The sequence below is a fragment of the Apus apus genome, chromosome 1 (assembly GCF_020740795.1).
Source record: "Apus apus isolate bApuApu2 chromosome 1, bApuApu2.pri.cur, whole genome shotgun sequence".
Lineage (NCBI taxonomy): Eukaryota > Metazoa > Chordata > Aves > Apodiformes > Apodidae > Apus > Apus apus.
The window spans coordinates 140,969,215-140,996,338 of NC_067282.1; the positions used below are offsets into that span (position 1 = coordinate 140,969,215).

The 27,124-nt window shown below is 42.0% G+C and overlaps 1 protein-coding gene across 1 annotated transcript in view; it reads right to left on the reverse strand.

The window, feature by feature from the left end:
- Positions 1 to 27,124, reverse strand: part of CACNA1C (calcium voltage-gated channel subunit alpha1 C) — a 478,569-nt gene that overhangs the window by 41,639 nt on the left and 409,806 nt on the right. Inside the window, exons 31-32 of the mRNA XM_051608094.1 lie at positions 10,609 to 10,692; positions 9,861 to 9,944 (exon numbers count right to left, since the gene is read on the reverse strand). Of these exons, the coding sequence (XP_051464054.1) occupies positions 9,861 to 9,944; positions 10,609 to 10,692 (168 nt within the window). The remainder of the gene's footprint in view (positions 1 to 9,860; positions 9,945 to 10,608; positions 10,693 to 27,124) is intronic.

The following is a 27,124-nucleotide window of genomic DNA, read 5'->3' on the forward strand; positions in this document are numbered from 1 at the left end:
TACCACCCCAAATACCCACATAAATCCTTTATCTTGACTTCTTATCTGTAGCAATGTTGTGAAAACATAGCTGCTCTGGAGGGCTGCAAGTAGATACAACTTATCCTGTTAAGGTTCTTGCGTACTAAGACTGTGACACTGATTTTGATCTTGAAATGAAAGAGACTGTTCAAAGCATTCATAAATGCTGCTGTGTAAGTTGTAGATTTTTCCATTCCACTTAGCACCCCACAGTCTGTCTTGGAAATGATAATGGCAGCAGAGTTCTTCTGTAAAGTTAATTTTCTGAGCCATAGGTAGGCAGGAGCTTTCCTTGTCTCCAACACCTTGCAATGCTCCAATAGTAACTGAGAGGCTGAGTATCATCTACTGGTTTCATATTCCCTGGGGGCTGATGATTTGAGGAATTAAACTCCCCGAAGCAGGTCCTCCTTTTGTCATGGCTGTGCTTGTCTTCAGTGCACTGAACATCTGAGCATCTTCAGCTACTTGTTAATTACTCATTAAGTAGCTGATAGGATTGCATGATGTGGGGAAAGGATAAGGAAGAAGAAAGAAGGGACTGAAACTTGGTGCCCTCTGCATATTGGTGTTACTGGGATGTCTCCGGGAAGCCTCACCTGCCTGGAGCAGAAAGGAGGCTGGAGACTTTGTTGGGCTCCATCTGTGAAGAGCGTTGCAGGGAGCTCAGTATGAGGGACTTACTGTGGTGTGGTTGGCAGAAGCTCGTGAATCTGGAAGGAGGCTTCAGTAGCATCTTTGCAATTCAGATGAGGAGTTATGCTGCTGGTGCTAAGGTCAGATGGAGGGCTGTGGGCTGCAGCAAAATACCCACTCCTCAGTATGATAACTCTTCTGGGCACTAATAGAGCCAGACGGAGACTAGATCATGAGCAGGTTTTTCCAAGGAGGAAGGCAGGCAGTCTACCAACTCCAAGACTCTGCATTCAGTGTTGCCAGGATCCTTCTTTGGCAAGCCCAACAGCTCTGGGGCAGGGTAAAGATGAATGAGCCATCTTATCCTTTGATGAAGGTGCTGAAAGAAACTGCACATGCCACTGAAAACAGGAGAAAAGCCAATCTGCTTTCATTCAAATGCAACAGGACTGTGGATTGCAAGAGGCAGTAGACACATTTGAACTAGCAGCCCCTGTTACATTTTGGCAATGAATCTGCATGAGGTAGGATAGGCAGAGATACCAGCAGCCCAGAGAGAGTGCTACTGACCATTTTCATTTGAGATTTGTAGCAGTTAGTATTTAATTCCCAGACTGTGTCTTTTCATTGTCTTCTAAATTAGAAAGTTATTTAATGCTTATTCAGAATATTTCCTAGAAGAGAACAGCCTACAGAGTCATACTGGATTTCTGTATGTTAATATGGGATACAATAAAGTCTATGAGCCATTCTAGGATTGGAAATGCCAGTCTCAGGCATCATTAGAGCATGTCTGAGGTGGTCATATGGAGACTTCAGCTAGCTGTTACAAAGCTACTGAGCAACAGATTTTTTGCTCTACATCTCTTACCAAGAATAAATTATTATTGGCTTGATGAATTATTTGATTAAAAAAACACCCAGTCCTTTGAATTATATGTAGTGCTCACTGTGTGTGATTTACTGTGTTCAAATCGGGGCAAACAGTGACACCATTTTAAAGACAGCTGTAAACATTTCCACTCAGGACTCCAGACAGGTTTGTGCAGCAAGTTTTTCAGCTGTAAGGCTACCGAACTTTCTTTTTAATGCTTTTACAGTTACGTTTTAAGAATTTTAAGGATTTGTTCTCCTGGATTGTTTATCTTCTGTTTATCGTATTTTAATTAACTAGAATGTGTGTGGTTATATTTATCCACTAAGGCAAATTTATTTTTATGCTACTCCTAAATCTCCCTTGCATTCTGAAAATCCCATGCACCTATAATAATATCAGAAGCCAAGTATAATAGGTAGTTTTGGGAATATCATAATATCAAGGTATTTTCTCAAAACTGGGTAGTGTTGAGAGTTTTCCAAAGTTGTTTTCCCCACAAAAATGACACGCTTTCTTCTTATGGTGCTAATATTGCTAGTTGTCAGTAACAGCTCAAATACTTGAGTAAACTGAGGAGGGAGTAATTTGCATTTACTAACCCTTTTCTGCCAAAACCCCATAATTATTTTTTTTCGGTTTGCTCGTATTTGCTCAAATATAGCTTTCCTTACAGAAAAAGTTGTGCAGTTGCCCAAATCACATCTATTAATGGGCATATCATATTAAGAACTCTGGAAACGCACTCAGAATATCAACATTTTTAAGTCATAAAGAAAAAAAGGAGGCCCCACCTTCGTGACAAAAGTATACATAAATAAGAACAAAATAACTCTGTTCAAACATGGTTGTGGTCGGATAGATAGTCTTACCATACTTCTTTGTCACCAACACATGCAGTGGAATTGTTGATTAAGCATAAGATCAAATTCAAATTGATCTAAGCCTAATCTGGGGAAGAGTTCAAGGCAGGTCTCCTGATATGCAGCAAAGGCAAAATAAATTACTGTGTACTGGCATTTGCCATTGCTACAGCACACAACCATGCTTCAACTTGACTTCCTACATAGAGAAGCTGGGGCCACCATGGTATGTTACCTGGATTCTTCTAGTGATAAAAACACCACCAGATATTAAAAAACCAAACTTCCCCCCACCCCCATCAATTTTATCAGTAGTTTTCCCAAAAAGAAAACAAATCATATATACATACATATACACACACACAGGGATAGCTCAGGACTACATACAACTTCTAGGATGGCAGCAGTAAGGGTACGACAACACAAGATGTCAAAAGAAGCCACTGTGCTTCTCCAGCCCTTTGCTACATAATTTGGAGGCCACTGCTACCCAGATGGCATTTGAGAAAGAGAGAGAAGGAGAGAGGGAGAGGGATGTTTGCTGCCTCTTCTGGAAGCTTTGGGTAAATGAGCTTGCAAGTTCTAGGAACTGCCAAGATTTCTGCCCAGTAGCAGCTGGTGGCCAAAATCTGAGCAGCAAAGGGCATGGAAGCGGAGAGAACCAGACAGGCAGAGACAGAAAGACAGACAGACAGACGCAGCGACAGAGATGAATGCCAGTCCCAACTGAGGTGCAGGCTAGATGTATGTCGTCCTTCCACCGATCCTTGCTCCCATTGTGGGGGGTGTGTGTATAGGACTGTGTCACAGGGCCCGACCACCCTGGTCCTCACACAGGCGAAATGCCCTGGGACGTTCTGCCTGCATAAGGACCACAGGGTTGAAGCCTCTGCTTCTCTGCCTTCAGACACATTGATTGAGGGTGAAAATGAACTTGTGAGGTTTAGTGTGGCTGGAGACAAGGGAGAGGAGAGCAAGGGAGAAAAGGAAGAAAAGCAGGGGGTGGGTTAAAAGGGAGAAGTGCAGGAGAAGGTGAGAGGGAGACTTGAGTATAGGCTGTCAGATATTCCAAAGAATGGGAGCAGGAGCCCATGACAAACCATATGAAGCCTCTCGACACCAAAAGCAAGATGACTGTAAGGAAAGGCCCCATGCGCCTGGTTTAAGCCTGAGCTGCTTGGCTTCACAAATTAAAAAAACTAAAGGAGAGATCACTGAAGAAGGTCTCCAGGTATTCTTGGGAGCTGAATGCTTTGGTATCTCTCTGGCATTACCACATCAGTACTCAGGAATCAACCAAGCTGCAATCCTCTGCAGATTTCCTATCTGAATTTGGAAACCTTTTCAGAAGTGCAAGATATACTCAGCTCTTCTGAATACCTGACAGCTAAATGCCAAACCACTGCCCAGCAGGACTGGGCATTACAAACCTGACCAACATTTTCTAGAAGTTATACAGCATGATGGGTTTGGGGTTTCTCTAACCTTCTTCACAGGGGTGCTACTTCCTGAAGCACTCAGGTCCTATGTCTCCCAAATACCACCATGGATCAGAACACACACAACACTGTACTTTCCCTTTTTTCTCTTCCTGTCACCTTGCCTATTAAAAACCCCAGCATTTCCATCCACTCTCAAGCCAGTCACAATGCTCACTCTTAGGAAAACCTGTACTGCTACAACAGGAGGACAACTTACGCAGGGAAATATTCCATTACCTCACAGAAGCCCGCAAGTCACCGATTCCCTATTCCTGACAATTATCCTCTCGTATCCAAGCACACCCCCCTGGCTCATCACAACTGCTGTATCACATTGCATACCTGTCATGGGTACCTCCTCCTCCTCTGTACCTCCTGCAGTGTTCACAGGCATGCTCAGACACACAAGTATGGTCACTGAGTAGAACAGGCAGGATGGATACCAGTCCAGATGTTTTTGCTCAGTCATCCTCACGCACTCCCAGACACGGCTGACATACACAGAGATACCTGCACATGCAGACACACTCAGAGGCACCAGGAAAACCCCTTGGTGACAGGCTCACAGGTAGGCACAAACCCTCCCTCCCCAACATCCTTTCCAGACAGACAGAACCAAACACACGACGTCTCCACTGTCACTGGTATGTATTCTGGTGCTCTGGAGACACACATGCTCCCACCTGAACATGCCTCCATAACTCTCACACATCTGCACACTTCCCATTGCAGCTGGATGGGCCAATCTCTCAGCTGGCCACAGGGACCCATCCAGCTCTCTGGGCACTGCTATGAGCATTGCTTTGTGGCAAACAAAGACTCAGCCACAGCACACCTTTGATCTGACACTGGCAGGGGAAAAGGTAAAGAAAAAAGGACCGTGTGGACCAGGGAGCTGTTGGCTTTTGTCTCTTACTGAGAGGAAGGATGTTACACTAACAGCCTTCCCAGTGACTCAGGGTCTGGCTGTTTTTCTTTCATCAATTTGGGCACCGTAGCACAGAGCACAAATCGAACTTGATTTCCTCCTTTGATACGGCACAAGAAATAGTAATGAGCAATTTTCTTCGCCTAGAGGAGGGGACAGCAGGCTGTCAGTCAGCTTCATGGCACTCAACAGGCTGTGTTTGCTGATGTGGAAAGGAAGGAAATGCAAGCCTGAGCCTGGGGTTACTTCTGGGATGGTAAATTTGGTGTTTGTTGGCTTTTATTCAACTCCTATAACATTGTCTTTCCTGTTATTATTATCATAGATAGTAATAAGTTTTACCACCTTGAAGTTTTCTTCTAAGGAACTTAAGAGTGTTTCATAAACACTACTGACAATGCTTTCCTAATGTAGGGAATAACAGTCTCCAATTTACTGGGGAAGCTGAGGCATAGGGATCTATTCAAAGCCTAAGGGATACAACCTGCAGACCCTACTTCCCAGGCTCCATATATTACATCATCTCTCATCTTAATCCCTCCAAAGTTGTGCTTGGTTTTAGCACTTGAAGAGAGTTAACACACGGTAAATGTGGTCTCTTCCAAGAATTTTTTTTTTTAAAGGCAGATTAAAGTGTCCTCCTCTCCCACTTTAGTTACTTAAGGAGTGGGCTTAAGAGTGGCCCAAAGTAGAATCACTGAATGTTTCCAGAAAATTTTGAAAAAAATCTTCATTTTGTGGCTAGGAAGTTAGCTGTATCACACTTATTAACAAGCAGAGCTCTGAAAAGCTCTGAAAATGCATCTTGAAAGTAAGACAATTCAAAGGTGAATTTTGACAGAAATTGTACCACTCTGAAGTTTTCAAACCCACCAGATTTTAACCTGTCATGTGCCCCCTGCACTTATTCAGTGGAGTGAGTTGCATTTCTGTCTGTCTGTGGAGCTGGCTGGGGGGGACCTGGGAGATGTTCTCAAACTGCAAAAAGCAAGTGAGCCTAATGTGATGCAACTGGACTTACCACTTAACCTATCTCCACTCTGTGAGGTGTTTTAAGTGGGAGCTTCCCGTGGACTCAGAAATGCTGAAGGCAGCCTGGGGGCCTATTTCATGAGTACATGCCTTCTCACTGTTCTTGAATGCACAGCCATGCTAACAAAAATATGCTGAGCTTGACATGCAAGTGTGCATTTAACCACAGGCATGCAGATGAACATGCCTGCATACAGGAAACTGTCAGATATAAACACCTACTCATAAGCAGATCAAACTTGCACTTGCTGTGTAGCCACATTGGCTCAGAAAACATGTTCATAGACTCAGCTACATACATGACAACCCATGTGTTTCCATCAACAATCCCTCACAACACAAACTTATTAAATATGCAGGCTCACATACACACTCTCTGTCCCACTCCCATGGATTCACGTCTATACACTCTCCCATGGATTTGTAGCACATACACAGGCATCCAAACACATTCAAGAGCATGTACTGCAACCAATGGGGTACACACACAAAAACCCACCCATGCACACTCACATATATCTTAATGAAGGTTTTGGTCTGGAAAATTCCTTTTCAAGAAACAAAAATAATTGTCAAAAGGAAAAAACCCACAGAGCAGAGGGAACTGCATAAATAGATGCAAGTGCATACCTACATGTACACTGTGGGGCCAGTCAGTTCAGAGTTCCACCCCAACTACAGCTGTCTCAGCTCTGTGTCTCTGGGTATCCTTCACCTGAGTGCAAACATCTGGTGGACCTCATAGAGATTTCAGGCTTACATGTCCATGGCCACATATAAAACTGACCTGCTCCAGGTACCTTTATCTTCCCTAACTGACCACAATGACAACTGCTCCTTAGCTCCAACAGCAGCACCTTCCAAGACCCTACCACAGATGATCTTCAGGTTCTAAGGAACTGGGAAGAAACATTTACCTGCATCTGACCAGGCTAAATGTCTCCAACTAATGGAGTTTATTGGTGTTTCAGGGTTTATTTTTTCTTTCTTTTTCAGACCCCAGGTCTCGTGGAACAAGACAAGACAGTGTACAGAAACACAAGGCAGGGTTTGCTCAAACCCACAAACAGCAAGAAAGCAACAAGCTCCTGAGGAGAAGGGGAGAATTGTATCTGATAAACTGCCTCACACTGCTTGGGAAGATGACAACTGTCTGTCCAAGATGGGCTGCTACTTCCAAAGCCCATCTGCTACAGATGTAACACCTCAAGTGCTGCTAGCAGGAAGGGAATCCAACAGGACAAACCAACATACAAAACATTCTCTTATTCAGTAAGTGTTATAAGTGCAAAGGGATTTCAGAACATTTCAGAACAAACTTCATCCATAGCTGCTGCTCATTTATCAGTGCATTGAAAGATTGTGCAAGTTTTTAGTAACAAACATTAGAAACTAGTAGCATATGACTTGCCTAGATAAAAAAGAGAAGATTTAAACATGCCAGGTAACAAAAAAAGTGTGCAGAAATCTGTAAAAACTGTATAGAAGGAACGGATTCTTTAGAGGAAACAGAGGGACCATAATGAAATGCTGTTTGAAACCCTAAATAATGACTCAGGGCTGCTCCTGCTGCCTCCTCAACTAAGACAGGTGGTGGATGTTTGGACAGAGGCACACCCTCATTTCTCATAGACTTCTGCAACCAAAAACTGGATTCCAGGCCTTGGCTGACGTGAACTTGAATTCAGACAGCGAATGGCAAAGAGAGGGAGCCTTGTTAGTGGCAATTAAACACACCAGTATGGATAGCCCTGGAGACTGAAGATCTGAACACAGCACGATTAGCAGCATTGTGACCTTCTTGACAACATGCTGAGAGTGAATGAGATTTATCCTGCTTAAATTTAGCATCTGAGGGCTGGGTGTCTAGACAAACCTAACAAACCTAGACAGTCTCCAGTCACAGGCTGGGCACCTCCAAAGAGAAATTCATTTCCTGTCTCCCTGTTATTTATATGTACAGGGAGGCATCAGTTGGCCTGGGGAGTTGTGCATTTCTCTCCACTAACTCTAAGAGGAAGCCTGGGTGACTGTCCTCCTTTCAGATGACTAAAGTTTAATGAGACGAATGTCAAAGTGTCTTAAACCATGATGTAAAAAGTTCTTAAATTTATGTGAAATTACAGTGAATTTCTTCAAATGGATCCATCAGATTTTCCCTCCAGTACAGGGTTTCTCACTATGGTAGACACTCATTTATTTATCAAAACACAAGGATTTCCCTCCTTTCTGCTAGGAAGACTTGTGTTTGGATTCAAATCTGGTTAGGGAAGTCTTCTTGATGTTTAGCGTAACTCTTCTCCAGTTCCTGGAGTATTCCTCAAATACCATGTTCAGTTTTGCCTCTGTGGATAAGAATTGAACTTATCCACAGTCGAAAGGCTATTGTCATGTTTCCCATTTAGTTTCCTTATGACAAGTGTGGCATAAACAAAAAGCTTTTGTTGCATTCTTTAAAATTAACAACTTCAGCCTGCTGATCGTTGTAACTTTACAAAGTTAGCACAGTTCTAATATGTCTCTAGTAAAAAGGTAATGAAAATTGTTTACAACATTCTGTGGGAAATGTTGCAAACAAGATTTTGTGTCCAAAAAGTAGGAAATTTAAGAGATGTAAAATACAAGTTCATTTTCTGTCAGAAACTATTTTTCTTTCTCTCAAAAGACAAATCTAATAGACTACTATAAAATGAAATATTTCATTTATTCTAAATCAAAATATTACAACTTGGATAAATGTCCCTGTTTCAGAATGTTGAAAAAATGAAGTTGAACAGAAATTAAATAGAGCCATGATATGAAAACATTTTGTTTGGAAAATTCAGAGTAAGGAACTTTGATTTTTTTCAAAAACTTTCCTGCATTTTTCCCTAAACACAGCACTGAGTGAAAACTATGCTGTCACTTTTCTGCTTGCAATGGGTTGCCTCTACAGTACACAACAATTCCAAGCTGGAATGTTTATTCAACAGCCACATTGTTTTGTAAATTAGTTACTGATTTGCTCTTCATTAACATATTTACAGCAACTTTCTTTCAATCCTTCTATTTTTCCGGCCTAGCTAAACTGGATTTTGCAGGGCCAGTTTTGTCAGTACTCAGACACCCAGTAGGTTCTTTCTATTCTTTCTTTTGGGAGTCTGTGTTCCTCCTGCCTGTCCTTTGTCTATTTGTCCTGTAATTCTATATCCATCCACCTCCAAAAAGAGAGGAAAAAGCTTGCCTGATATGATTTATTCCTTGAACTCCAGCTGCTCATTTCAGTCTCCATGGCTCATTCAGTCCTTCACCTGTCTGCTGAGATGGGCACCAGTGGGGCCAATCAGTGTCAATTCTGCTAGTGGAATTTGTGAGTTGGAACAAACTGGGTTGAAAATCCAAAAAAACCAGGTTGAAACTCTGGTCTTTTTCTTTTTGTTGGGCTTTCTGTTTTGTTTTTATTTCATCTACACTTTTTTTCCAGAGTAGAAACTGGATATTAGGAGCAGGTTGCTCTAAACAGAGGTGATTTGGTCCCTGTTGCTCTTGGAGAGACCCTAGGTGAGGAGGCACAGGGAGGATTCCTGGTTTGGTTCCTGCAGTTCCACCTCGAAAGAACTGACCTTTAGATCTCTGTGGGATGGAGTATTGCACTGCCATGGGAAGCAAAGCATAACACTGGGGAGACCAAAGTGCTGGCCTGGGACTATTCTAGCAGCTTCCCATGGCACAAATACCTTTTTCACTTACACTCCACGTTTCCCATCACTTTTCCTGCTATACAGTTTAATTCATGCCAGGCAGATTATGAAGGGAAGAAAATGACGCAACAGTCGAAAAGTCCTTTAAGTCGTTCCAAAAATTAAAACAGAATCAAAAGAAAACCAAAGAAAACAAAACAAAAAGAGCATAAAAATTAAACAAAAAAAGCTCTGAAAACAAACTCAAAAGAAAGGAGGAAGGGTGAGGGGGGGGGGGGGAAGAACCCGGGAAAGACAAATGAATGTTAGAGCAGGCACGATCATGGACAGACGCCAGCTACTTACGTTCACCTCGGTGATTGCTATATCAACAATGCTACCCACAACAATCAAGGCGTCAAATGTATTCCATGCATCACAGAAATAGTGCTGCATGTGGCAGAGAAGCCAAGGAGAGAGAGAGAGAGAGAGAGAGAGAGAAAGGAAGGAAGGAAGGAAGGAAGGAAGGAAGAGAAAGAAAGAATGAGAGGGAGAGAGAGGAGGGAAAGAGAGAGGGAAAGGGAGAAAAGAGGGAAAAAAAGTAAAAAGTAAAATAAAATAAAAACAAAACAAAATGAAACAAAAGCATGAAAGAGGGAGAGAAGAGGAAAAAAATAAGAAAAGAAAGAGGTTACGTGGGCATATTAAATAGTCTCTTACCACTCTACAGTATTGGTTGCTCAAACCTCTGTAACGTTTCACAAGATGGAGGGTATCAACAAAAGCCTGGTTAGTCAAAGTTACACTCAAGCATGTCTACCTTTTGGAGGGAAAAAAAGCACACACACCCCAAACTCTGTGCACTTTCACCAGTCACAGCCTTGGGGCAAGCTATGACAAGTGAAAAAGAAGGAGGTATTTTTCCCCCCCTCCTTTTTTTTATTTTTCCCTGGGAGAAGGAGAAGGACGACGGCAAGTTCAATAAAAGCATGACTAGAGGGAAAAAAAAAAACCAAACAGAAAAAAAAAGAGAGAGAAAGAAAGAGAGAAAGAGAGAGGAACAGCAGAGGAGGAGGAGGTGGTGGTATCCTGGGGAGGGTAGAGTAATACTCACATTAGTTTCACTGAGAATGACGTCTATAATGCTGCCAATTACGATGAGGAAGTCAAAAACATTCCAAGGATCACTAAAGTAACCCTACATAAGGAAGGGGCAGGCAGGATGGGGATTAAAAAGGAATGTTAGACAGACAAAAACAGTTCAAAATTACCATTAGAATTACTGCCCTGATACTTCAAGGGTGTTTCCTCTTAAGACTACTTGTTGCATCTCAAGCTGTAGCCCAGTCCTGTCATCCCTGACTTGTGTGAGCATCCACTATCCACCTAATGAAATCCCAGGGCAGCCACTTTTCCCCTCCGGCATGAGGATGAGGGGCAAAGGGAAGCCACACAGAGCACTTCGAGCACGGCTGCTCACAGGAGTCAAGCTTGTAGGACCAGCTCCTCCAGATGTCTCCAGTGACTACACAGTACCCTTCCCTGTTTGGCTTAGATTTGGCTGGGGAAAGAGTACAGGAGCGGTGTCATATGGTTCTCCCAAAAAGCAGTTCCCCTTCTGCCAGTGTGAATCTGGTCTGCACTGCAGATAAAACACTCTGTGCTGGCACTGGGAATGGCCGCCTGCCACGTCATGGTGTAGCAGAGGGCACAATCGAGCTGGGAGGTGTTCCACTGAAACCTCACTGGTTGTCACCACTACCTTTACCCAGCCACAATGAGTATTACAGCAGCGATTAGACTAACAGCTTCAATTACTTTAGCTTTAGCTGCTCTCTTAAAATGGCAGAGCAGTTCTGTCACTCAGAAAGCATATCTGCACCACAAAGTGAAGGTGTGAATGTAGCATGTGCTGGCGCCTACCACCAGGAAGGGGTAAAGCTGGCTTTAGCATGTGCTCAGAGTGAGACCTGTTGCTCACTCATGCTGAAGATAGTGCCACAGCATCACTGCAACATCAGCTATCTAGGACAAGACGTGGCAGATCCACTTGCACGTGCTAAACTCATACCTTTACTTTGCAGTGCGGAGTTACTTTGGGAGCTATCTCAAACATCTCATTGCCTTAAGCAGGGCTCAAGAGATGCTAATCAGCACTGCTTGCTGTCCCCATCCTTCATGAGTTTTGGCTGGATGGGCCATAAGGATACAGGACCCTTTTGCAAAAGGTCCTGTTTAGCCCAGGAGGTGAGCTTCTGTACCTAAACTTCCTGTATAAGTTAATGTCCTGAGTAAAGAAAACTTATCTTGGCTCACTGAACACCTGTGTCTACCTTCTCCCCTTGTTCTGCAGTCCTAAAATGAGGCAAACATATCAAATCTTCCATAATCCTTCTCTGCGTTTGGTTTTGTGAGCATGGGCTAATCTGACCTCCCTGTTTCCCAGCTGCAGCATGTTTCCAGTGAGACTGAACCCAAGTTGCACTGCAACTGCTATTCTTAGCCAGAGAGTCAGGTCATGGGTAAAATGTGAGTCTGTGTTCCCAGGCAGCATTGCAGAAAGCAAAAAAGAGAAGAAGAAGAAAATAATAATAATAAAAAATCTCAGCACTGGCATTGCATGAGCCAGGCTTGGGAACCTGAAATTACTGTGGGTTCAACCATCACATGGAGTAGGCACTGGCAAAAATTGTCTGTTTAAATGCTAAAATGCTGCCTCCAGGATGTCTTGAGCTCCACAGTTATAAACTGCATTATGTTTGGGGTAGGAAAAATAAATTAAAAAAATAAAAATAAAAAATGAAGCAGAGAAAGCCACTGCCCAGCAGGTATAGTCGACATTGAAATCTTCTCCTCAAGACCAGAAAAAAACCCAAACCCTTTATTCTGCAGCCTGAAATAGGCATCCCTTAGCAGATCTATACTAGGAAGAGTAATTATCCCATGGCTACACATTACTACACAATTAGCTACAACAGGAAGGAAGGAAACAGGAGCAAAAGCAAATTTAGAGAGTATTATTATTCAGCGTCCAGCCTAGAAAATACACAACAAATATTAGAATGAATTCAGCAGTGATGTCCAGCATCGTTAGCAACCAGGTGGACCTGGAATAAAACTGTAATTAGACTTCACCAAGAGGAAGGAGAAGGAGAGAACAGCAGATTAAATTGTAAAGGCAAATTTTTTAATAAATAAAGGACAGACACAGATCATACAGAGTTGCAAAAAGCGCCTTTGCAGCCTGATGCGACCTTGGCAGAGAGAACACTGGCAGGATCAAAGAGAACAGAGTAGAAGACAACAGACCCAATCCTCCTGCCCCTGTTCATGTGTGCAGTCTCGCTGAAGGCAATGGCACTGCTCACATGCCAAGTGAATACATATGTTCAGTAGCTTGGCTATCTTCCATTTCATTCTCGAATTGCACAGTGTAGGATCTAGTAAGGATTTCAGCAGGAACCTGAACAACTCCAAAAAAAACCAGTTTGCTTTTGGGCAGCTGCAAGGGTGAAGATCCAAAACATGTTCTTCAGGTTTTGCCCATGGAAATGATGAGTACCTGTTTTTAAATCTGTGATGATGGATAGGTGGTTATGTTTACTATGCTGACATCATATTTTAAAGAAAGTTTTTGGGGTAACCAGATTAAAAATTTCACAATATATTTTTGCTGAGTAACTCCAGGCATAGAGCCCAGTAGCCATTGCTGCTGGTAAAACAGCATTTGCTGTTGGTGTAAAACCAACAGGTGACAAGCAGCATCAAATCCTGTCCTCAGACGACCACTGAAGGCAGTGAATTAAATTTTGCTCCCAGTTGCAGTAATGTACTCTCAGTGGAAACAATGACACTGCACTGACACAGCTGGCACATCTCAGGAGAGACTCAGGGCTGGAAAAAAAAGATCCCTTTTTCATTGCTATCATAAATAGCTGCTCTAACCTTTGTGACACCACAGCATAGCTGGAGTCACTCTGCTAACTTTTGTGGAGTTGCTTTGGATTTACACTGTGAGCTCTTTGTCCCAGAATGCTCTTGCTGAGTCTCATCAGCCAGCTCCTTGCTTGAAAGTCATGGGCTGGTCTGCTCTGGGATCACAGAAAGAGCATTGCTGTGGTATGTCATTGTGTGGCTGTAAGGTGGACTCAGAGAACACTTCCTCTTGTAACTCTTAGCCACGTGGTAGAGAGGAACCATGGATATGAATGCAGTTTTACTCAACCCCACATCCAATATGCCAGGGTCAAAGTAAGGAAACATGTTAATTAAAAAAACCTTCCTTTCCTCCTCACCTCCTCCCTCTGTGTTTCAAACAGAAGGGTGAAAAATAGGAAGATATTTAAACAGTAAGAGAGCTCAAAGAAAACAGAGAACAGAGACGTTTAATTTGTGTGCAAGGTGATGGAGTCCTTCCTTAAAAAGCCACCCTCCTTAGAGCCATGAATGGCCATGTGGCTGCTTAGCTTTGGATCAGACCTCATAAGCTTGTCAGGAGTTATAAGTATATCCCAAGAGTGGACTACCCCCCCTTTGGGGCTTGTCTCTTGCGACCTCAAAGTACCTCTTCAAGCCACATTCCTCACTGGAGTGTACCAGGGTCGCTAATGAAAGACAAGCTGAATGAAGGAAGTGCTTTCACTCTAATAAAGAGGTTGCATTTCCAAACTATTTTTCCCACCAGAAAGTTCTGTATAGTTTTCCCAAGGGGGGGGGAGGTCTGACTGGAAATGAATTGATGGCACTGTTTGTTTTTGCAGTACAGGAATTTAGAGTGTAATACCATATTTTACCCTTAAAGGGAGAAGCTTGACCTTGATTTAGCTGTATAATTACACGTCACATAACGGTAGCCTCAGAGGCTTTCTGGGGAATGGTAGTCCCCATCCCTCTCTTGTGGGATATCTTTGGAGATCCTTGAAGCTTTTGGGGAGAAAGGAGGACAGAAAAAGACCAGGAGGATTGGACTGAATATTCAGGAAGCATGAAATAGCCCCACCATTAGATCCCATTTTTTCCCCATTTTTTTATTTCCCAAAGGTAGCAAAGAATAGTGTATCATCACATGATCAATAAGTTAATGAAAAGCTGAGCATAAATATGCAGTAGCTGACTGGAATGGAATCTCATTTGTGTGAGGCGAGCAGACATTATAGCATTTCAGAATGAGTATGCCAATCAATTTTAGGTTTCCTAGTCACTGAGATTAGGTAACAAAGAAGTTGGGATTTGTCTTGCTACTTATAGAGCCACTGAAATCTCTGGAGACCAATGTTTTTACTTCTTGTGAAGATGAGATCCTAACTGCAGTATGAAGCCTCCTTAACAGCAGGGAAAATTGCTCACTGGAGCCTATCCGAAGGTCTGAGCTCAAAAGTCACCTGGGACCCATAATAAATATGTCTGGTGGCCACAGATGTATGCATCTGTGCACAGGAATCCTCAGGGGAAAAGTGCTGTTGAGTCATGGTACCAGCTGGGCTTTGAGCATCCAGCCTGGTGGGAGCTGCAGGGTCACTAGTGTGTCAATTGATGTTATCTGCTTTGTCCCAGGTTTTAATTTCCGTCTCTTACAAGGTGGCTGGCAAAATGTAACAAACTCCTCTGAGAGAAAACTCTCTAAAGATGAAGAGCACAGCAAGAATCAAGGCTATTCACTGGGTGAGATCTGAATATAGGTCAGATGGTCCCCAGTGGAAGAAGGTGCTGCAATGTCATAGGAAAAAAGGGAAACAGATGGATGCATGCACGCATGCATGAATACAGAAATGAACCATTGAGGAGAAACTAAGACGTATAGATAGCTACACAGCCTAAAAGAAAAGCAAACTATAGAAGAACCTTGCTATCACTCATCTGAAATAAATCTGCGTGTTAAAACAACAAAGGAAGAATCAATGTTAATCAGATGGAAAGGATATATAGGAATGAAAGGGGTTGATAACCTGATATTCAGCGTGATCTTTTAGCAACAATTTCCTACTGATAGTAAAGGGCACCCAAGCAGACTTTACTGGGGATTTGCAAAATTAGATGAACTGCTAGTTTTGTTGATGGTTGTTTAGTATGTGAATCCATTTCTGAAAATGCTGCAGGCTATTTGGAGTCAGTTCTCAGACTTCATTAAGAGAGTATTTCCCTGAAAGTACTTTTGCAGAAGGGATGGTTTCATAGGAAAACAGTACAGAACCAAATTATGTTTACACTGCACTGTGACTGTTGGCATACCTTCTCACAGCAGATTTGAGTGATCTGAATGTATCCTGAACAATCTTACAAAGGTACAATAGTTCCTGACACCAAATGGAGATTTATGTCAGATGCAAATTCTGTTATGCTAAGATACCATTTAGCCATAACAGCAATCAGGGAAATTAGCAGAACCTAACAGAGAAGGAATAAAGTGGAGGATGCAGCTGCTTGGAGCTCCTGACAGGCTGCAGGAAAACAGCATCTATTTGCATGCTATCTATCACTCTCATCCATTGACGGATTAATTCTGAGACACAGACTCCCTGAAGTTCACCTACCAGTTTCTGTAATGAGTCACTGCTGCAGGGAATTGCACAAGGCTCCCCTATACTCCATCAAATCTTTCCTTAAACAGGCAGTGAGGAAAGGAGCTTTTCAGCTCCCCTGACTGCTCCAAACGTCTGGTCAGCTCTGAGGAATCCTCCTGCCTCTCTCTGCTTATTCCGTAAGAAAAATAGACCAACTTGTAGACCAAGGTTGGTGCTTAATAATGTCAAGGTTTTCCTTCATCCTCTCTCACTCTGTTGCATGCTCTCTGTTACAATGAAAATGTTGGTCAAAGCAGATTGGTGCCCCTTGGGGTCTGAGGGCCTGTCTGGACATACTGGACACTCTGCTAGACAGAAAAAAAAGAAGCTGAAGCAGTTGAATGGCTCTGTGATCTGGGAAAAGTCCCCAAGTATTTATTTCTAGGTCACTGGTAAAAACCTGGGGTAGCTTTAAAAATGACCACCTTCTGCTTTTTGTTTGAGAGCCTGTAGGTCCTAAAATCACAGAACCATCACAGGAAAAAAAAAACACCCAAAAAACCCCCTGCTGCCTCAATCTAGGCCTCCAAGCCATCATTTGACAAATATAAACATTTATGGAGGCTGGAACTACATAATCTCTTGTGTCACAACAGAGTTTTTTTTAACACTCTCCACACCTACTGATAATTGACAAAGCTAGGGAGACATGCTTAGAAAAGTCTTTGATATAATAATACCTGTCCTGTGAACTGGAAATTCCCATTTCCAGATCTTGCAACCCAGTTCATTCCACCAGAACCGCATTTTCTAGATGTTTCCATGACCCCATCCATGCCCACCCACATGGTAGTACGGTTATCTTACATCTTCCTGTACTTCATTTACTGCAAAGTGGCTAGTAGTAGAAAAGCCCCCAGCCCTGTGGAAGGCTTGAAGTGCAATGTTATGGTCCCAGGTCCTTCAAGGACTGAGAAAGAAGTATGGCAAAGGCAATGTGGAAGCAGTTATTATGGAAGCATCTCCTCTTAGAGATGGAAAAGATTGTATTTCAAGGCAACATGCTGAGAAGGCCTGAGGAAATGATGACAATAAAGCATGCTGAAACTGGGTAACTCAAGTAGCTGACTCTGATATCATTTTAGGCCTGGATTACTCTTAGCTGCCTTTGAAGGGAGGGTAATGCCTCAGAACAGTAATGTCTGAGGCCCTCTTGATATAAATGCATGAAAGTGGAGGCAAAATAACAGAAAGCTCTTTTATAAATTCTGCTGTCCACCTAGAAAAATATGATAAACGTTCTTGATTTTCCTACTGGTGATTTGTGGCATGGTGATACCGTGTGAGAAGTTGGGCCCTTTTCCTCATGAACAGTAACTACATTGCAATCATTTAACAATTACTGCCCTGCACTCAGAAACCAGACTTCTCAGCAAATGGAAACAAAATCAACACCAGTCTTACTGGAAAGGCTGAAAAGCAAATGTGATGGTTTGCTATATCTGAACAGATCCTTTATCACAAAATGCGTTCCATGAGAATTTTGCTTCAAATTCCATTAGAGAGAAGCAGTAAATGCTCAAAGACTTTGCAAGGTTTAGAAAAAGCAGGTCTTGGTGGAGGCCAACAAGTAACTCTTGAAGACAATGAATCTAATCACCAACATGAAACAGTCAAATGAAAAGAGCAAAAGGATGGGTTTGCTGTTTAAGACAGTCTGTCTTCTAAAGTTGGCCTGACATCCCAGCCTGGGGAAGAATGATTCAAAAGACGCAAAACTCAACCTGTAAAAAAAGAAGTGGCACATCTTTCAGAGTCAAGAGCCACTTACTGTTGTGGGAAGATGAAACAGTGCAAGTAATGGGTGATGAAGCATCCTAAATACAGGGCCAGACTGGGAATAGCTTGTCTGTATGAACCATTGGAAAAGTCTAAGGACTGTTCTGATATTGTGGTTATGTGGGCAGTGGATACTCACTGGAAGAAAAGCACAATCTTCTAGAAATAGGCAGGTAAGAAGGACCAATAAGTTTTGATTAGTTTATTATTTTCTAATTTATCTCCATTATCAGAAAAGGCTTGATTTTTTAATAGATTAGAGTAGCTAATAAAATAATGCTTAGTTTCATGTAATCCAACAATCATCACTTTGCAAAAGAGAATGGTTACTCTCATTTTACTGTTGGGGAAACATGAATGTAGCAAACTAAAGTTTCCAAGGCCCTACAAAAGCCAAATGCATGGTAGAGAAGAGAAATCAACTCTTTTAGACCTCAGCTAGGTGACCATTTGCCAGTGGAAATGTTATTTCCTAACACGATGAGCTGTTCTTAACAGGGGCTGTATTACAGTCTCTTATCCGATATAATTCTTACACGAAGAGAAGATTCACATCTGTTGGAACTTTTGACCCTTTGAAACAACCTCATAGGAAGTGACAGAGGGTTTTTTCTTCTGAGAGTGACAGCATGTCAGTTTTCCCTGGAACTGTTCCCTTTACACGCTGCTGCTGATGCTGTTGCGAATGAGACCCCAGTTCACCATCCCACTGGGCTTTTAACACTGTGTGAATAATTTTCTGTATTAAATAATTAAGTGTAATAGCTAATACAGTACTTCCCACACTGTTGCATTGTGCAGTCATATAATTATTTTTGATCATTTTTAATGACATTAAAACCCCCAAGTGCCAGACTGAAAATAAATCTGTCACAATGTTGCAGCAATATGCAAATTCTCTGGGTATGTTTGCTGTGAAGGAAAAGGTCTCCTCTCATTGAAGCTCTTCTACAGCTTCTTTAGCAGTTTTTCCTGCCTACTGAATTCTCCATTGATCCTTCAGAAAACTGGAGGATTGCATAGCTCTGTCTGATCACTATTAAAAATTTCACACTTCCTATATAGTAATTACAGGATCTGTTTTTTGCAGAAAATTTCTGGCCTTGTCCTCTAGGAACAGCATTTAAAATATATATACATATATATAACATGGGAAGCAGCAGAACAAACAGCCTTTTTGTCTCTCACCACTTTCTTCCATCACAACATGAAAGGACAAGTTTTTTTTCATGAAGGGGGAGGGTTGTTCTGTATGTTCATTTCATTCTTGGCCTCTTTTCTGAAAGCACCAACAAAGAAACCAATGAAGATCTACTCTGTTTGTGCCTTTCGACAACATACGTTTTCCATGAGGAAAGGGGAGACAAATGTACTTCGTACAGGATGTCAACTGGTGTTCAGAAGGAAGACATGGATTTTTCCTGACCCAGATTCCTCTAGAGGTATGGGCTAGGATGTACTGTGAAATTCCATTTCTCATCATCCATTTAGTAGCTTCTGTTACATTCACCTTCCAAATGTTTTTCACACTGCATGACTTGTTTAGGTGGAGTCACGCCTATGCCATCTCAAAATATAAGCATATGCACAATAGAAAAACTTTAGTCTGTCACCACTTTCTTCTCCTTCAATGTGTTGGGAATGGCCAGACTTCCCCTCCTACACAGGCTCAGGAACTGGTGTGGAATTCAGTGAAATCTAGAAGTATCAAAGAGGATTCCCTGTACTTCTACATGACAGAGAAGGCAGTTCTTTGCTTGCTGACTCCTCATTTGTGGAAATCATTGCTAAATCAACCTAATCCCTAATGTTCTATTGCAAATTTACTTTTTCTGTACTAACTGAAGGATTGGTGGTTTGAGGCTCTACAGTTACATCAGGTATACTGTTTAACTCAGTGGGCAATATTCTAAACCACCAGGATGTGGTCTGCTCTTTCATTGTCACTTCCTTGCAATGTGTTGGCAGCACAGATTCCTGAGTAGCTTTGATTTAAGGCCTGGAATAACAAAAGCAGCTGCTTTGGCCCTTTGCTGATGGGATGCCCTTCCATATTCTGCAGGAAAGCCTCAGCGTGGGGGTGTTGTGAGAGTGCTGTGGCAAAGACTGTGCTGCGAGATGCCCAGTTTCTTTCTTAGCCTCTCTTTTCTCTGCTTTCTCCTGGAGATATGGGCAGATAGAAATTCAATCAAACAAGCAGCATCCAGGGACCTGATGACCCTTTGTTCCAACCCCCTAATAAGTGTAAAGAGTTGGGATGACCTGGTCGTCTATGTCCTGAATAATTATCCCAAGTATTTATTCACATCAAAGTCACCTAAACATGCTGCTCTGACATTGAGTACTTTTAGTATTTGCTTTTGCAGAAAAGGCTTAGAAAAGAGGCTCATTCTTCCTCCCAGACCTGTGGACATGGAAGACCATAGGGTCAAATCTACACATGATATGCATGCTATTTAAAATGCATGAAACTCCTGGCAGACAGGTAATCACAGTGGAGAAAAAGTAGAGGAGTGATTAATGAGGGGTTAAGATTTTTTCCCTTTTCTATTGCATTTCCAAAACATTTGAGCCTGATTCAGCAATTTCTTGAGAGTGTTGGTCTGGCTGCACACACACAGTGCAATGTCTGGTTGTGCACTACAGAGATGTCAGGGATTTCTGGTCATATGGCTGCTGGGCTTATTGGAGCAGCTGCAGTTAATGCCAGCTGGGCTACTGAAGATCCAGAGGAATATTCAATATGTTCAGACTTCACCCAAGGAAGAAAACTGGGATGAAAAAATAAAGTATTTCTGAGGGAATGAGCTGATGCATTTTGGACCCAAATGCACCCAACTTTTATTGGAAATTACTCTGATGAGATGGTGCACAGGGAGGGTCTGTGGCTGAGGTACTGATGAACATGGAGACCTGGGATGTCTGCCAGGGACCTTCAATAAAATGTAGAAGCACAAAAAAAAAGATGCTCAGCAGCTTAAAAGCTGTGGGGTTTAATTAATTTTTAAATTTTCTAAAAATCCCTTTCCATGTTTACTTTTGCTTTCAGCTCTGTATCTGCTTTTATTTTCCTTGCATAATTTTTTGTCCAATATTTTTTCTCAGCATTTTATTAATACTTTGCTTTTTCGGGGTCTTGTGCTTAATGCTTTTTCCTTTCTGCCTTTAAGGGTATTTTGTCTATTCCCACACTCCATTATCTCTGGCTTTTAGTCCCCTCCAGGTCTGTTTGGCTTTGTTTTTGTTTTGCTTTTGGTTGGTTGGTTGTTTTTTTGTTTGTTTTGTTTTTTTCTCCTGAGACATGCCCCTTCCTGTTTGTTTAGTTTCTCTCTTTCTTTAGCTCACACACTCTCTTACCTGACTATGCCTAGTACTCTCCATTCTCAATATTTCTCACCCCAACATCAAGCATCTTCCTTTTTGTTGAATGAAGTATATTTTTGCCACACCTAGATCCTGAAGCATATTAGCTTTCTTACCCCTTCTTTTGCCTTTTAAACACTTGTTCCAACCAAAGGCAGGGTGATGGTTGGAAACTGTCCTTCCTATTGCATTGGGCAGATGATTCAGTCAGCAAATATTCCATGTCTAGATGCTGCCCCTCCAAAACAGAAAGGGTAAGACTGAAGCTCAAGAGAGGAAACAATCAGATGACTACTTAGGTTAAGAACCTGCCAAAACCAGCTGAGAAATTCTGCAAAAAGCCTTTTGACTCCCACAGCTGTCTGGCTAAACTCCATGAGAGGGAAGTAGCTACCTGCACCATGGGCTCACATATACATTTACACAACCTAAACTACTTATTTATACCACCATAATTCCTCCCAGACCATGTTTTTTAACTAGATAGGATTCCTGTGTCTGTTGGATGGATCTGAAGCATATTTCAGAGCTGAGCAAAAGCCCACTCTATTGTAACTAGGTTTTCCTGACATTTTTGTTTCAATGTAGAATGTCCTGTCTTTGCTTTCTCCATATAAGCTGGAGAGATAAAACACTGTGATGGATGATACCAGGGCAGCATCCTAATCTATATGAGTATTTCTAGAGGTACTGGAATGAAAAAGTACACAAAGCATTAGATGTCCAAAATTAACCAGCCTTGTTTCTGTAGTACAAGGGGATAGATTAGATATGAATTCCAGTTGTTTGTGAAAATGCTGAAGCCTGACTAAGGGATGACAGATTATGGTTATGGTGAGAAAGGAGAATGTAAGTAGTATGAAGCAGCCTGTGTGACTTTAGGAGAGCCTGCTCAAAGATCTGTTTAAAGGCACAAATATATGAGAAACTGGGTAGTAATAAGAGAACAAAAACAGATGAGTCATTTTTGCAGGTTTGAGAAGAGGTATCAGTGCATCAAATGCATGATAATGCTGACTGAGAGAAGCTTAAAGAGCAATAAAGAGGGGAAAATGCATCAGGGGAGAAAGAAACACTGAGGACATATAGATCCATCAGGAAATGGAGACTAACCATGGGTGACAGTCATAGCTTCCACTGCTCAGAGGGTCAAAGCTCTTCCTGGGATCATGTGGGATTCTAGGCCTTGTGCTGAATGTGAAGGTTGTTTGAAACAGCATGCAGAAACCTGAACTCTGCTACATGAAAATGACATTAAAGAATGGCAAGAATTCACAGTAAAGCAGCAGTGATAAATGGGGGACTGAACTAACTATCTGAGGCAGGACAGACAGATGGCGTTGTTACAGGCTGCTTTAAAAGTAACATCTATAAACACCCAGGGAAGAAAGGTGCTGACAGTGTCTTGTAAACAAAATAAACTTGTGATCTGTAGTCTTTCTGATAGTTGTAATTCTGCAGAGGAAATCCCTAACATTTCCTTTCCACACACAGTACTGGATTTGACAAAAAATATTAACATTTTTTATATTTTTATATCAACACACGTTACTTTATGCATGGGAATAGTTCCACTGATATGCCTTCCCTAGTTTGAGATGAGAGGGAGAGCAGTCAAAAATTCATAGCTCTTGGATTACTAGTCCTGCTGTAGGTAATATAGGGATAGATGAAATGTTTCCTGGGATAAAAAGTAGATTCATCTGTAGATTCATCGAAAGTAGATTCATACTGATTCATCAGTAAAACAGCCCATTCCAGGGAGATGGAAAGATCTGAAATTCCTGGAGGAATATCAATCCCCATATTAGCATGTACGTTGACAGATGGCACAGCTTCATTTGAATAGGAATTTTAAGTTGTCTTTTATTTGAGAAGATTAAGCCTAGGCGGGTTTTTTTTAGAGCAGCTGGTCCTTCGTGGACTGGTGCTTCTGGGGATTTCTTCCTTATGAAGCCAGGGCAGTAGTGGCTGTGAGCACCTAAAACAGCATAGCACCTCTCATTTCCTTTGGTAGTTTTCTCTGGAAAAAGCATGAAGCAGCAGCAGCTTGCTCCATGCAGGAACTGGAAAATAGCTCACCACACTGGCTGGAGAATTTATAAAATTAGAAAAACAAAGCAGCAAAAGGCCTTGGCTCAACAGCATTACTTTTAGACTGTCTGTCTCTTTTGAAGTAACTAGTCTTGAATCAGATTATGAGTGTCAGCCAAGACAAACACTCAGGTCCATTTGGGAGCTTTGCTTCAGAGCAGAATATTAATACTCTGTAAGGAGATGCAAGGCATGTAAGTGGATGTTTTCTTTATCAGCAGCCCTAATAATCCCAAATCTCTCTTGCTCATTGTTAGCACACCCTCCTGTCGAGACTGCATCAGACACAGACGAGCTGTCTTACATAGTGCTTATATTTATCCTGCAAAAAACCTGGGAGAACTGATTGTCTCCTCGTGCTTCGGAGAAACACGGGGGCTCTTAGAGTCTGGTCTTGTCTCTTGTCCCCAGCCTGATGTGTGCTGTCTACACCAGCAGCAGCTGCTCCAGCTAGTGCGCCTCCCTGGAGACTAAAAAAAACCAAAGCTCTGTTCACAGAAGACGGCCAATAAAAACAAGAGGTATCAAAGGGACTTGCTTACTAGAGCAAACAATCTCAACGGTAAGAGCATCTTTAGTTAGGAAAGCCCTTGTCTTTCTACCCCCTTCACATACTTCCTTTAAGTGTTAGGAGATGAGCCCTGGTTCAGATTTGGCTCCTTATTCCTACAGTTGGTCTTTCAATAAGTAAATCTGTGCTTTTACTACAATAACTGGTTGCAAGGCTGGATTATCCATGGGGATTTTTTTTTACAGTCAGGCCCATATGTGATCCTACCTAATGTCCGTGCAACTGACTACCTTTGCTTTTTTTCACCTTTACTATCTCGAGTGGCAATAAGAAGGACATCTCCTCACAGACTGGGAGTGAAGAAATAAAAACTGGATACAGTTAAAAAAATCTATTCAGTCAGAGATTGCCACCCTTTTTGTTGTCGTGTGTGTAATACACAGGTGTCCTGGTCTGACAACAGCTAGCTCTGTGGTGCATTATATGATTTAATATGATAGCGATTGCCACATCACTGCCTGCAGCAGGAACTCCGCATATTAAGGCTTCCCCCAAAGCTGCGCTGCAAGGGCACTTCCCTGCGGTGACTTCTGTAAGAAGCTAAGGCAACAGCAGCTCCGAGTACCTCAGAGCTCTGTCCCAGTTCCCTTAGCAATGCCCTCTGGTAAAAGTATGAATAAACACCGGCTTGTTCTGCCTTGCACAGATGGAGAAAACTGCGGTTTTCTGCTGCTGCTGCAGACCGATCATTCCAAGGTGCCTTTAGGAAGTGGCTGCACAAGGGAGAGCTCTGGGGGGGCTGCTTCAGAGTCACAAGTCAGTTGCTGTGCTGCTTGCTGCAGCTGAGGGTTAACTGCAGCAACCACTGGGTCAAGCACCACAAATTTGGAGAGAACAGCATGAATGTTGCCAGCTTCAGTTCTGCGCTGCCACATTCTTCAGGGACTTGTTCCAAAAGCAAGGACACAACACCTTCAGCTACACAATTTTCCTGCCTTCTTGTTGTCAGTCATAAAGCTTACAGCTCCCTCATTTTAGGGTATTCTTCAGATAGAGGAGAGTGGTGTTTGGGCCCAAATTCAAAATTAATCAAAGCAGCTTAAACAAAGGTCAGTTTGTGTTTTATTGCTCTGGAAATAGTGGCCAAATCTGTTCTCACAGAGATCTCACAAGCATTTAAACTTGCCATTTCACATGTGGGGAAGCCTAGCATAACTTAGCATCTCATTTCTTTGTCTGGGTAACTGGATCGGTTAGAGGGGAGAGGATGATAGTGGTGACAATTAAATCTTTTTGGACTTTTTCAGCTGGTATTCCTGGGGACAATCTCCATCTGCAAATTTGCATTGCATGATGGGGGGACATAAGGTCTGGCCAAGCAGAGAGCTGAGGTAACAACTTTCTCCATGCTGGGGGATTCCCACATCAGAAGATATTCCAGACAAGCTTCAGTCCTAATGTGCAACCTAAAGAAAAGCAGATTGTGCTCCCCAGTATCTGTCCACACCAGTCCAAATGGTCATCTGGGAGAGGGGGGGTTTCCTTCTTTGAAGAGCACATTGGGTCTATAAGAAGCAGAGAATCTTGTACTGAACAGACAATGGCAAGTTACACAAGGAATTTTGATGTTTCCAAACTTGAGCCACTGAACTCGTACTCTACAGAATCCAGTGCAAATCAACTGCTAGAGGCAAGTTTTTTTGCTGTATTTGTTTTTTCCCTGTAAATCCTATGGTTCCATTAAAAAAAACAACAACATAACAAACTTATTTTCCTGAAGGTATTTGATTAAAATAGAAGTTTAAGAGTTAGTACTATTTCTGGCATACCTGATAGACTAGAATTTGAAACAGATTTATTCTTTTTGCTGCCTATTCTTTCAGGATGGGCAGGACCCCACCCGAGGTTGCTTTCTGAACCTTAGTTTAGAAGACTTTATTCATAGTCTACCATTCTGGTCACAATGAAAATGTCCTTTATATTCTAACTTTTACTATAGTGTAGTAGCTGGAGATTTAGTTTGGAAATTTCAGAATTATGGAAAACTGGTCTCAGAGGGACATAGTGAGATGTTCTGATCCATTCTCCTGTCCAAAGGCAGATTGTACATTCCTAAACTGTTCCTAATGAAAGTTTTCCCTAACTTAATCTCAAAACCTCAAACTACGGAGATTCCACAATCACTTTAGGCAATCTGTTCCGACATTTTGCTATCCAGAGGATAAATGTTTACTCTCAGTTCATTTTGTTTAATACTTTGTTGCACAGCAAAAATTGAAAAGGAGATTGAAAACAGGAAAGTAAGACACAGGAAATAAAAAGGACCCGCAATATGAAGTCCAGTTCCTTACTGTTAGAGACAGCCATGTCAGGTAAAGCCTTCCCTGTATACATATATTTGAAGTGGTTGAACTTTTCCCAGAAATGCTCAAAACAGCCTCTGCTGAGAACCTAATCTTTCTCAAAGTTAAGAATCTCCTGTAAAGTAGGACCATAAAATCAGAAGAATATTAGAAAGAGACATTTCTAGGTATATAATGTGCAGATAGTATTTTTATAAAGTGCCAGAAGATTTGCTTTCTAACAGACATGGCAAAATCTCAAAAGTGAAAGGTAGTTTCCTTCTGAAATTACAATCCCAACTGAAAGAGATGATGATACTTCTGTTTCCTGAGACAGTGGTTGAGATCTCACAAATAAAAAAAAAATCAGTCCTTTTCCTAAAACTGTGCAAGATGCTCCTAACTTTCATGAGAACTAAATCTGAGAAAGGACAGTGATCAGTGATATTTGGCTCAGGAAAAAAAATTGTGACTCTTCTAAGAAGAAGTCCTAGAAAGTGTGGAAGAAGGAGAGAGGGGTGAACGACAGTTCTCATTTTACCAATGTCATAACTGATGCTTCTGACAGTATTTCCTAACTCCAATGTATCAAGGTATCCTTCAAGGTACAATCCTATGTGTCAAGGTGTCATTGAAGATACGAAGTGGCATAAGGTACCTGTGTTTAGGTATCTGGCTTCCACTCCTCATGACACACCACTGAATTTAAACCCCAAAGAGGAATGCCTTGTGTAAGTTTTGATTATGTTAGATCAGAATCTTTGCCCTTGTCCTGCAGCAAATATACCAACTTAGTTGGAAGACCTTGTAGGTTATAATCAGACTCCATGGTGCAGTTACACTAGCAGAATGCCATGACCCAACGGACAGGACCATACTCTCAGACAGGATCTGCTAGGGTATTGAATATTAGCAATGAAATCTTAAATTCAAAACTAATCCAAACTATCAATTGAGATGTTGCCTTCCCAGAAGAAACAT